The following is a 13,909-nucleotide window of genomic DNA, read 5'->3' as shown; positions in this document are numbered from 1 at the left end:
CGTGCGTGCGTGCGTGCGTGCGTGCGTGCGTGCGTGCGCGCGCGCGTGCGCGCGTGTGCGCGTGTGCGTGTGCGCGTGTGCGCGTGTGCGCATGCAGACATGGATCAATGCACTGGCAAATGAGAATATGAGAGTTAGGGAAGATCTTTAATGTGTGACACTTCCCATCCTGAAATATCTCCAGTATGAAGAGCTGAAGAACTGCAGCCAACATAAAAAGAACAAGGATTGGCAGCTGGGTAATCAAAGAAAACCACGGCAACAAGACAAATAATTACATGGCTGAACAATGGATTTCATAAATAAAAGAAACAACATGCCGGTGAAGCCCGTTACAAAAGCAATGTGAATAACAGGCCAGAGAAGTTTTGACAGTGCATATTAACAAAATAATAAAGCCACGGTTGACACATCAAACACATCATACACTGTCATAATTTAATAAATTTAATTTAAATGCCATTATAGTGCATACAAATTAAGATACACTATTGTCATATTTCTCAAACCAAATGTCTAAATTTAAGGAAACATTTATCTATCTTATATAACACAAATATATCTTGGTCAAAATTTTCAAATGTCAAGTGGAAAATGAGCAGGAAATACCTGGACAGGTTTCTGACCAGCTCTCACACAGGTAACATATTACCTGTTAACAGGTAACATATTAACCTTCTCTCTCTGGTCAGGTGAAATGTTCTCTCTCTAGCACAGCAACAGGGACGTGAGAAAGTAGCTCAGGTATGGGAGATTTGCACAGGTGTTGCAGGTGTAACAGAAATCGTTTCAGAGCCATTAGTGGTCAAGGAGAAGTGTGGCTGTTGTGTCTGTCTCCATATGCGAGATTCGAATGGCATGTGCATACAGTTGCAGGAAAAAATGTGAACCCTCGTGTCTTCTGCATACATTTCTCCACAAAACAAAAATACGCTGATTCCCAATGAGCAAGATGAAATGTTGAATTTGCTATTCAGAAGAAGCATTGTCTGATGTTAACTGAAACTTGTTATAGCACTTGTATATCATTGCTCTTTTGTTGATTTTGATTGCTTCCATTGTCCTCATTTGTAAGTCGCTTTGGATAAAAGCGTCTGCTAAATGTAAATGTAACTATGCTTTTTAAAAAAACTTTCAACGCTTAAGATTTGTTGACACAGAAATCCATAGCAATCCCAAGGGTTCACATACTCACTCTTGCAACTGTATTTATATTCATCTTGTGTGATGTTATCCGGTGAAGTGTTTACGATGTGTGTGATGCGTGCGTGTACCATTTTCATCATGTCCGCTGGTTTCTGGCGTGCCCTGTCGTGGTTCGTCTTCTGGAGCCTCCGGGAAGATGACGGCCGTGTCTCCTTGCTGGAGCATCTCCTCAACCAAAGCATCTCTGCTCCTCTCATCCTCATCTGACACACACTCCTCTTTCACTGCAACACACACAAATACACACTTACACTGATGCGCACTGCTGTGTCTGTGGACAGAATATCAGTCATATGATACGGCCCAATGCACGATAAAAATATGAAGGATGAGTAATTTGAATGAGTTGTGACTCACTATTAAACAGTACATTAGCTAAATACTCAGTGGATTTTGAGTGGGTATAAGCTTTAGATACATAGCTTCACGTACGTGGGTATGTACACCCACAAAAACACATATTAGTCCTGGATTGCACATTTACCTATTAAAAGCAAATGAAAAAGAAATGACTCTGGTGCAGCTAATTCAATTTTGGGCTTAATGCACAATCTGAGCTCAACGTCCCCATTAAACGAGCTTCTTTCATTTGAGAAATGTACTCTCATTCTCTTTTGCTCACAAATTAAAGATTGGCTGAACCAACGATTGCAAATGAACAAGCAAAGGCTTCGGGAGAAACGGAGCCCTCGGGCGGCAGACTGTGCCTTAGCAATGCGCTCTCTCATGCGTATGCTGAAAATGAGTCCGCAATGTCAGCAATTACAACTAATGGCATTTGCTAGCGAGTCAAAACAACAATCGGAAACACCTGAGGACATTTGTGCATTTGTGTGTCGGAACGATTTAAGAGATCCTGCAATATGTGAGGACAAAAACAAAATGAAGAGGTGTTTTTGGTTTGTTTGTTTTTGTTTATGTCAGTGTTCTTTTGCTCGTTCTCGCTCTTTCTCAGCAGCTCTTTTTGTAGTGCACTCAACCCTTGTCAGCAGTGATGTCTCCATAAGGGACACTGATTCACACCGACACTGTTTATTTGTCTGACATGTAGGTTTTTCTCACCACAGTATAGACAGATGTCCTTGGTTCAATACAAAGATGACACACATCCTGTCATCAGTGTTATTTTATTTATTTATTTTTCTTATCATTATTTATTCTTTTTTTTGTTTTACCTTTTTTTTTTGTCACTTTTGTCTTTAAAATTTATATTTAATTGTCAATAGTTATAATTATTAGCTATTATTTAATACGAATTCATTATTTATTATTAATGAACATTTTATTTTTTATCATTTGCGTTATTTTAAATTTATTCATAAACATATATTAATTAATTATAAATGTATTTAATATTTTATTTTAGTCCATTTCTACTTTGATTGAAATGGCATGACTTTAGTTTATGATGATGTCCATAAATAGAAACATTTATTAATTCATTACATGCATCCAACATTTAACATTAATCAAGATTAACAAAATACAACATTTTAATGTATTTTTAATATCTTGCAGTGTTATAGTTATCTTGTCGTATTTTAGTTATTTTTTTCATTATGATAAAATTATTATATGTTGATTAAATCTGGTCAACAAACATTTTTGTCAGTAATTTTGCTGACCAGAGTAACACTGCCTATCATGCAAGCAGGTACAAGAATAAGAGTAACAGAAGACTAATTTTACAGACTCATTTACATATTCATTTAAACTACGCTCTTGCCATTTACAGACAGAAAAAAATATGACCTCAACTTCACTAAAATGACCGGATATCATGATCTCCAGTGATTTAAATGGCAAATGTTTCAGTAGGTCCCTCCCAAACGTTCCTGAGAGGTTTAAATTGTTGAAATCTGGGTGTGAGATGTTCCGCTAGTGAAGAAACAGATGATTACCAGAGCTCTTGCGCTGCACTATACAGCCATTACAGCTGTACCAAACATGCTGTTGTCATGACTTCATAGCACAACTGTAGCCGTGACAATCTCACATTATAAGTGGGCCAGAGATAGAGACATGAATGTTAGTGGGGCTGGACGAGAGTGTCTCCTTCCTCATTCTACACTCAGATCTACACTACAGCGTTTCCAAGAAACGTTCACAAACTAGGCTCAACACTTTATTACGCCTCATTATTAAAGTCCCGTGACATCTTGTGAGGAACAATATCCACTCAGGCCTTACAATAAAAACTGTTGACAGAGGCAGACAGATTGTCTTGTGATTGTACAACAAACTAAAACTTTCTTTGAAGAGAATTAAGATAGCCTACTTGTTGTAGTCTAAGCTCAGTTAAGTAGCTAACACGTGTACATAAATGTATATGATCATATATGACATCCTGACCTTGTTAAACACATTAAGGGTGAAGGTCAGATAAAGTGCAAGAGTGTTCTGTGACGGGCTTGGTTTGATTTGAGAATGACATACTAGTTAGCATGTTAGAGCTGGGTCACATGAGTGTAAAGCTCAGTCAGTTCACAGATTTACTTTAACTCGGATGATTAAGTAGAGAAAATGAAGACATATGTACATAAAATCTCGTGAGGTACTGTAAGCATAGTTCCACTATCCATTAAACCCACTAACAAAACAGTTACGGTTGACTATGGCATTCTCACTGAGGCTGAATGTGGCCCAAATCTGATTTTCTGCTCAAATCTGATTTTTCTGTGAGGTTGCTCACATGACCCTTTAAATCTAGCCTGTATCAGATACTGGTTTGAACAGACAACACTCTTAAACTGATTTTTGCTTATACCGTAAAACACCCTGGCATGTCCAACAGAAGTAAATAGGTGGAGGCAATTCTACACTGAATAATTATAAAGGAAAAGAGATCAAAGTGATTCAAGAATTGTAATTCTTACATTTTTATCTCTTTGCCCTTATAATTAATCAATGTGCACAATAATGAGTGTGAGACTATTTATAATATTACAGTAATGAGAATTAAAAGTTTAATTATCATTAAGGTTATATATGCATAGAGATTTATTCATAAGTTTGGTGTCAGTAAGTTAATTTTATTCAGCAATGATGCATTAAAATGATCAAAAGTAAATTCATTTATAATGTCACAAATAGTTCCATTTAAAATAAACTCTGTTCTTTTAAATTTTCTATTCACCAAAGAATCCTGAAAGAAATGGTTTCCACAAAAATCTCAATCAGCACAACTGTTTTCAACATTGATTTTAATAAGAAATGTTTCTTGAGCACCAAATCAGCATATTAGAATGATTTCTGAAGTATCATGTGACACTGAAGACTGGAGTAATGGCTGAAAAGTTTTTATATTCATATTATATTTCATAATATTTCTTTTACTGCATTTAAATTATTTTTTTTTTTTTTTTTTTCAGAATTTATCTTACTGACCCCAAACACTGGGGGTAGAATGTTAATTGAACATCTCTTTATGAGATTCACATGATTCTGATTCTTCTGTGCCTCACAGCATAGACCAGGCATATTCAAATGGCAGACCGCAGTCCGGGTCCAGACCCAGGCTTGGATCCAACCGGACCGCGAGACAATGGAGGCACTATTTTACCACCATTTTTCTAGATAAAGTGAGCAGCGAGTCAAAACAATGGAGCAGTTCACACCCCGAGTGCTCAGGGTCGTTTATTGTAACAATCTATCGCCATTATATTCTCTAATATCTTTATCTAGATTCTAGATCCAAATGCGGTTCATGCAAGCCCTTCCCGTGTGCATTGCTTCTCTATAAAGACGCTAAAGCACCATTAAGAGCTGCCGATGACGTGGTTATTTTAACAACAGTAGCAGAAACACAGTGAGTGGCAAAATACATCGATACTTTTGCTAAAACACTGCAGAAAACAACTGCAAACCCTGCAAATATATCTGATCATTCAAACCAGGTTTGTGATAAGACAATTCCATCTACATTTAGCATTAATCGGCATGTTAAGAGCATTTTAAAATAAACAAACTTATTTTAAAACGGCAAACTTTGAAATGACTAGTTAACTTTGTTTTCTGTTTATGACAAGAGCATTTTGATTATCATGTACATGTACACGTTTGTTTATTTTAGTAGATACTTATTTTAAGCAAAATATAAAAATGGTTCAAGAGAAAAACTGTCACATGGCCTTCTGCCTTACATGTATCTAAATGTAAAAATAATAATTGCTTGATAAAACATCTGATCTTATCTTTTAATATTCATATTTTATTGAGGTCAGGTCAACTGATGATTAAAAATAAAAAATTTTGTAAAAAATCATAAAAAAAAAAAATCTCAGAGGCCCGTGCCCTTTGGCTCTGAGGAACCAATATCTTCATTTTTGATTATTACCTTGACTGTTTAGGTTTTTTCTTTCTCTTTTACAAAGCACTACTGGCGCCCAGATGGAAATGTATAACACTCTCTCTCTCTCTCTCGCTCTCTCTCTCTCTCTCTATATATATATATATATATATATATATATATATATATATATATACCAAATTCTGTCATGAAACACTAGATGGTGTAAACTGATGATATTCTTAGCATTAAATGACTTGTCAAGCTGATTGGTTCATGTTGCATTCGCAGCCAATGAGCTTGTTGCTTTACATTTAAATGGCTGATTAGCGTTCCTCTGAATTCCTCTGAAACCCTAATAAAAAAAAAAATAATAATATATATATATATATATATATATATATATATATATAATATTGTCCGGACCTCCGCTGGGAAGGAAATATAGAGACTGGACCTCTTGAAACTTTAATTGAATACCCCTGGTATAAACCATCAGCCAGCACTACATTTCCCAGAATTCACCAGCTTCACTTTTCCTGATTAAAGTTCTGGTGAGATTTCCATTAGGAGTCAGGCACTTACAGCACTTTCCCCAGTGACCAATTACTCCATCACCATATGCTCATGCACTTTAAAGAAGCATTTTTTTAATTTTTATTTTATAATTTTCTCTGAGGTTCACATATAACATAATAACTTAGAAGTAATAGGCTATTTTCTATCCTGCTTTTGAGCCTCTCTGCAGAACGGTCGGTTTTTATAGGCGGGGCGCATTCAAGACTTGCAAGTAAATGCCCACTGCTATGATTGGCTAACAGTTTTGCTTATCAAAACCTAAGAGTCAAATATAGAATATAATCTCCCTAAAAGTAAAAAATGAGGTAAGCCCATCCGCCATATTTCTTGTTCCATTATGCTAGGTGCCTCTGCTCACCACATTACGTAAATGGCTTATTCCTAATGCCTGTTCAAGAAACGTGTGGTTAAATTACAGGGAAATAGAGTGGCATGACATACTGAATTGGCTATGCAGCATCACTATCCATACCACAGTAATCATGTATTGGTTTATAGAATATTTACCCCATTAATGACTGCAAGAGGAGCGTTTTCATCTCAGAGAACATGTGAGCTGACAGTGAGCGAGCGGCCAGTCATCTGATCGTGAAGAAAGAAGCGTAGAAAAATAGCTTGGATGGAGGGAAAGTAAAAGCAGAGGTTGAGGTTGAGGGGCGCACAAGAATTGTAGCCTTAAAACAAACACAGACAGAGAGACCACAGAGAGACAGCCATACGGTCTCTAAGCGAGGTGGTACTCTAAAACAGAGATCGCTGCCAAGATAAAAAGAAAATAATGAAAGGTGTGGGGTAGCCCGAAATGGAGAGTGAGAGTTGGACTGATAGCGCTGAACCATTATGGCTAGTGGCTGCTTTACAGCCCTGAGCTCTATGAATGATGGGAAGCTTAGGCAGAGAAGTGTATATAACTCAAACACGACATCTGAGAACAGAGAACAATGCACATTACATCTCGGCAGACCAATTTCTCTATGTGACACACCTCGTAATGGCTCGTATATATGGGCCTCTTGCTGCAACCGAGCCTTTGGCAATGGAGAGGGAAAAGCTATGAAATCAAGAAGAAAAGGTGCAACAGGTGCTTGGATCCTGTGGTGTAACATGTTAAAAGGAAGAATTCTGGGAAAACATTAGAGACTCACAACAACAATTAATTCAAAGCTACAACAAAGAAGCAACAGGCAGAAAAAGAAAGACTACAAAGAGATGAAGGTGGTATGGAGTTAAAAAAGAAATGTTCGAGAGAGAGAAAGAGAGAGCGTGTATGTAGTCCCTCTCTCTTAACTCTGGTTTCTGTGAAGTGTTTAATGTTTGGAGAGCTCTGCCAAAAACAATGACTTTCTTCTTCACTGAAGCTCCATCCTGCAGAGAACTGACAGAGAAGCCGAGAGAGAGGAATGTATGAATGAATGAATACTGGCAGAAATTAAAATGACAGAGGACTATGAATTTCTGGGGCGAACCTTGAAATACAGAGTGGAGAGAGTAGAAAATATACCGAATGAAAAAAATGAACAAGGAGCTGCAGTGCAAGCAGTTGCCGTGGTTATAGTGGCGGTATATTACCTGCCACGATGCCTGCGTCCCGCAACACTAAGCTTAATGCACAATAACACCCTGGTAGCTCACACACAACAGACTTTGTGTTCACCTCTTCCAGCATTAACAATCCCCACACTGCAGGCAATATATATTAGCCCAGGAACAGGAGAAATGCCTTTCGTCGAAAGCAAAAGAGCTCTATTGTATCCTAGTCACCCTTTATCAAGGCTTATTATCCAGATGGAGCCAAGATTTTACCATCACAATAAAAAACTAAGTCTGCATTTTCTGAAGGAAATACCTGTGCTTGAAAGGCAGCAAAGGAATGATGTTGAATCATCTCAATTAGTGTCTGTAAGAGAGATTACGCTTCACGTTCCCTTAAAATAACATAAAACCTCCAAGTTATAGTGTTGATGATGGTTGACTAGTCAATTTGTAAAGTCAACTAGTTTATCGACATTCCTACACTTCCTGAATACCCATGTTTGACTTTTTACTTAGTCAGAACTTTGGAGATTTATTTATTTGTTTTTTTGGTTAGTTATTTTTTTTTATTTCTTTTAATTTACAGGTTTTCCACAAGTTTGAGAACACTGCATTTAGATTTTTTTTCCTTTTACTTAATTTATTTTATTTTTGCACTACTGTTCAAAAGTTTGAAGTCGGTAAGAATTTTAAATAGGGATGTAACGATTCACTCAACTCACGATTCGATTCATGATTTTGATTTCACGATTCGATTCGATTCACGATTTTTTTAACAAAATTAGATTTAAGACAAATTATAAATGAAATGTGTCCTTTTATTATTGCTTGGACAAAATGCTGCACGTTTCTTAGTGAAATTGAAATATATCACTATAATAATATACTAATATAGCACTTGCATATTATTGCTCTTTTGTTGGTTTTAATTGTTTCTATTGTCCTCATTTGTAAGTCGCTTTGGATAAAAGTGTCTGCTAAATGACAAAATTGAAATTAGTGTAAATGTAAATAACAAAACTACATTGAAATTTAAAAGCAAGCCCCAAATAAAATAAGTAATACAAATAAAATAAATCTCTTCATATAAACAAATTAAGGCTTTGTCTGTGCTCTTTCCATTTAAAATTAGAGGCAACCACTGCATTTTAATCATGATCCAAACAAAGATGCATGCTACATGAGCAGTTTTTAATCTAAATTAGATTGTATAATTTCGAAATTAGCCGGTTCTGTAATCAGCGGTAAATCTCCATCACGTGCGTGCTTTCACATTGAGCAGCATTAACTACACAGAGCCATTGTTCACTGACGAGCTGCGCAAAAAAATCGCGCGAATATGAACGTGGTTTTGCGCAGCTCGTCAGTGAACAACGGCTGTGTCTTATGCAAACACTCCCTGAGAAACTAGTCTGATCAGGATCAGGTGAACTTGAAATGAGACTCGATAAACAGAGCTTTCTTGCCAATTATATATCACAATGGGGCGGGCTTACCATCATCCCATCTGCCATCAGGGTCGACGGTCCCATTAGGGTCATCATCAGGGGCCACACTGTCACAGTCAGCCCCGTCCAGGAGACTCCCTTCCTCCTCCACGATGTGAAGCTTATCGTCATCATCTGAGTCTGATTGGCCCTCCAGCACATGACTGTAGTTACTCACTGCAAAGACACAGAGAAAACACAACACTTAAAGAGAATGCTAACATATGGAGCCTGCAAGTGCTTGCAAACCGCAGAAGGCTTGATGAAACCCTTGAATTCTGGAAAGACGCTGCTGGTGAAAATGACTACAAGATTAAAGAGAGACACGGCAGCTCAGATGAAACCAATTGTTGAAGCGGGAGAGATGACTGAAGAGATGTAGAGAGATGAAGTGTACTTAAGGGAATAATTCAGTTAAATGCCGAATAGTAGTGGAGCAGCTCCTGCGTTTTTCAGTAAGCCAATGAAACAAGACAAAGAATCACTTGAGATTGAATCAATAAATCAGAATGGCTCATGTTAAAACCATTTGTGGCCACACGGTCCGGTGTGGACACAGTCAGACGGTGTAATCATATCATCTCTACCATGTAATGACGATCAATGTGCTGTAATCGTGAGATCATTACTGTACAATACTAGAAACATATCTTCTTATAGGTGTGCCTTTTGTAATGATTAAATGCCTCTTTACTTTTTTGACAAAGAGGAGGGACAGGTTGACCTCCATTTCAGCAGCACAAGAAAGAGAGAGAGAGATCGAGCTAAAACACCATTGATTTTCTGTAACAGGCCAGACGGCCTTAATTAGTAATGTGTGTGTTTGCATGCTAGGCTAAGTGTGATTTGACATTCTATTAAAACAGAGGATGACGGAGTGGTAAGCTCACCTAACACGTTCTCATTCTGTAAAGGTAAGTGCTGGCAGGACAAGGCCTCTAATGGAGCATGCATAAATCAAGCAGAAGTTGAACGCTCGGATTTATAAATTCAGCTAAAAGGGAGACTTTTCAAACCCAGCGACAGGAAACATCTAGCACTTCTATACGTCTCGGATTGAAGAGTTTGTGGCCACCTGAGGAATCTGTATTATTTTTAGGGATGGGCATTCCAAGCAAAAATAATATTCGAAAATCGCTGGGTATTATTCGAAAATCGCACCCCTCCCCCGCATGCACGCACAAACACCCATAAACAGAGATAGAGACAGAGCGACGGGATTCAAGCTTTCAATCTGTATGATAAACGGATTAATTCAGAAGATAGGCTACCTTAACTCAAGCCATATAATGATTGTAACGTGCTGAAATATATTAATATAGTAAACATAACCGAATGACGGCACTTATTACCATAACAGTCTGTCGATTAGCATAAATCAACTGCTCATAAGGCTAGGACATTTCCATTATAAAAAATGGAACCCCAAAGGGAATAGATACGAGATGGGAGGAAAAATATACTTCAATATCTTCTGTCGCAATTATATCGTTGGGTAATTATACTGTATATAAACTGTGGGCATCAGGGAGCCGTTATTAATATGCGGGGCACTGAAATCATTATGAATATGAACACGCGCTTGTTTTTTACTTTCACTTTCGAGATTCGCGATCACGCGTACGGAGCAGCACTCGGCAGTACTTACCACACATTTTACAAGATTAGGTGTTTGTCAGTGGTGCTCAGGATCTGCAAATCATTCGCCATCATCCTATCAGTCATCTCTCCTTAGTCTGTTTATGTGGTAAGTGAAATGTTATGTAGTGTAATGTAACAGGCTACCGCTAGCAAGCGGCTATTATCATGTCCCTTTGGTGGCTCCGTAGAACGCGTTATTTGTTTTCTGCGCCTTTCTGACTTCGGATTTAGGGGGGGTTTGTGGTCCGCACAAAACTCTTATTTGACATCGTCCCAAGTTACTGTAACCGTTATATGCTATATGCCACGCAAGTCTAGTGTGCGTGAGACAATGTGTTCTTCTGTAGTCTTTGACAGCTTTTAGGTGCGTTATTGGCAGCGCAACATGAACGCGTCACCACCGCATCAGCACGGAAAACATGGGGACATTTTTTAAGACAATAATCGCACAACCTATTTGATATTCTATAATTAAATCAACTAATCGAATATTCGAAAATATCTTATCTATCTTATCTTATATATTAATATCTACCATCCCTAAAATAGTTAACCCAAAAATGAGAATTCTTTCATCATTTACTCGCCCTGTGTTGTTACTTCTGCGGAACAAAAATATCCATATAATGAAAGTCAGTGGGGTTCAATGTTGTTTTGGACCCCACTGACAAAAACAGCTGAAACATTCTTCTAAATATCTTTTTATATTCCACAGAAGAAAGTTTTGCAAGTTTGGAGAAAAGTGAAGGTGAGTAAATGTTCCAAGAGCATGAACTATCCCTTTAATTGGTAAAAAAAAAAAAAAATTCCAATATAGGTATTAATTTTTCCTAATACAGGTATCCACACATGCACACATCACACAATGACTATGACGCAAGAGACTGGTAGTGATTATCATCGTAATATGTGTGAATCCTTGTTGACCATACACAGCAGGTGTGTATTTTTTGTTGCAGGGAAAGGAATAGGTGTGGTGAAAAACCTTCCTCCTCCTCGTCCTCCTCTCTCTCCATTTCTCTTGCTGTTCTCACTCTCCGTCATTCTTCTTTTCCACTCATCTAAGTACCTCTCTCTGGCCAAATCAATTTTCCTTTGAGAGGAGCAAAGTCAGCAGAGGGGCTGGCCGTAGATACACACACACACACACACACACGCGCACACACACACACACACACACACACCATATCTCTTCTGCTGGGCTTATCTGGCACATTTACATTCAGCTGATTTTGTGCTTTTTGTTGCACACTTTAACCAACTCTCTCTCTCACACTCTCAATCTTCGTTTATTTCTCTGGCCTGCACTTTCATTCTCCACCTGTTCTGTGCATGTACAAACCTCTTAACCTCTTTCTTTCATGCTCCATCTTTGGTTTTAAGGTCATGGATCCACAGCAAAGACCTGTGGTGTCTATACATGTACCTGAAAGTAGAGTCTCAATGTAGCGGTGGTTGAAAAAAGCTGTCAATTAACAAAATGAAAAAAAAAGTTACACAATTATAAAGATAGACCCATCGCTCACTAGCCACAAGTTCTATCAAACCTATCCGAGTGATGCACGGATCACCACAACAGTCAATTCGGTGTACTGTGAAGGAGATGCTACCAATCCCATCAGGCTGTTCAGCCAAGGGAAGCAAACGGTGTGGCTAGTCAGCAGAAGTAAGAAGTAAAGGTACAGCGGAGAGTGTGAGCTCACTGTGAATGATCCATGACAAACAGCCACGAGCCTTGTTCCGCCGTTCCACATGAGAGATTTCATTACAGTCTTCAGGAGGTACACACAGGAAAGGTGACTAAATAAACGCTTTACCAAGAAAGGAATAGCTCACATTATGCAGGAGCTATAAGATAAAACTGTGTAAAGGCACGGGAAGAACAAACTCTACTAAATAAAAATACATACAAGACAGCATGAAACATTTAACATCTGTGCCTCAAAAAAGAAAAGTCAGAGCTCAGAAAAAAAAAGTAAATAAATAAAAAATAAAGATTACTACGCATATTTAAAGAAAAAAATTCTGGCTCTTAGGTATTTTCTGGCCAGGAAAAAATAAAAATCTGTATATCATTTTGTGAAAAATTCTTATTTTCTCTCTTATTTCTTATTTAATACATTTCTCCTATATGAATTTCTGCTTTACTTTGTACAATACTTTGGAACAATATTTCTAGTGAAAAGCACTATACAAATAAATTTGCATGAATATGCTTTTAAACAGAAATTAAATATTTAATAAATTAAATAGAAAGTATATATTTTCTCGATAATATTTTAATGATTTGTTTGGATTTATTTAGCCTAATGACAATATAAAAGCTCATTTAATATAGGAAACCACCTTTTGTCTTTAAAATATCACTTGCTTTCTCACACAGTATACTACAGTTCAAAAGTTTGCAGTCAGTAGGACTTTTTTTAAAGAAATGCATATTAATAAATGTATTTAGCAAGGATGCATTAAACTGATCAAAATTGAGAGTTATCAAAGAATCCTGAGAAATAATGTATGCCCATTTCTACAAAAAATATTAAGCAGCACAACCATTTTTAACATTGATAATAATTAAAAAATTGTTTCTTGAGCACAAAATCAGCGTATTAGAATGATTTCTGAAGGATCATGTGACACTGAAGACTAGAATAGTGGCTACTTTTTTAAACCGAAAGAACAGGAAATGATGGGGGCAGTGTTGGGGGTAATATATTACAAGTAACGCAAGTTACGTAATCCGATTACTTTTTTCAAGTAACTAGTAAAGTAACGCATTACTTTTTAATTTACAAGAGAATATCTGAGTTACTTTTTCAAATAAGTAGCGCAAGTTACTTTTTTTTTTTTCAATTTATTGATTGACAGCTCTCCTGTCCCCATGTTGAGAGAAATCAGAAGATGTTACTGTAGTTCAAAATAAATATGAATATGCATTAATTCATCTCACTCACACAAAAAAAAACACAGATTCAGTATTCCTCAAAATGAATACAAATAATGCAACTCAGAATATGACGCAAACCTGCAATAATTAAATGTTAAACAACACAAATATCCTTTATGTATTTAATCCCATTCTATTAACCAATGTCTTTGCTTCTGACCTTCGATGATCCAGTTCAACCATACTAATAAGCAAAAATGACTCTAGACAAACATTTGTGTGTCTTTTTTT

The 13,909-nt window shown here is 37.1% G+C and overlaps 1 protein-coding gene across 1 annotated transcript in view; it reads right to left on the bottom strand.

Annotated features, from left to right (window-relative positions):
• The window catches only part of LOC107666916 (zinc finger E-box-binding homeobox 1-like), a 66,284-nt gene that overhangs the window by 9,001 nt on the left and 43,374 nt on the right, over nt 1–13,909 (bottom strand). Inside the window, exons 2-3 of the mRNA XM_016458429.1 lie at nt 9,103–9,270; nt 1,275–1,430 (exon numbers count right to left, since the gene is read on the bottom strand). Of these exons, the coding sequence (XP_016313915.1) occupies nt 1,275–1,430; nt 9,103–9,270 (324 nt within the window). The remainder of the gene's footprint in view (nt 1–1,274; nt 1,431–9,102; nt 9,271–13,909) is intronic.

This window comes from Sinocyclocheilus anshuiensis, unplaced genomic scaffold, assembly GCF_001515605.1.
Source record: "Sinocyclocheilus anshuiensis isolate Anshui unplaced genomic scaffold, SAMN03320099.WGS_v1.1 scaffold1160, whole genome shotgun sequence".
NCBI classification, from domain to species: domain Eukaryota; kingdom Metazoa; phylum Chordata; class Actinopteri; order Cypriniformes; family Cyprinidae; genus Sinocyclocheilus; species Sinocyclocheilus anshuiensis.
Note: the sequence above shows the minus strand (reverse complement) of the source record. Positions and strands in the feature narration are given on the sequence as shown.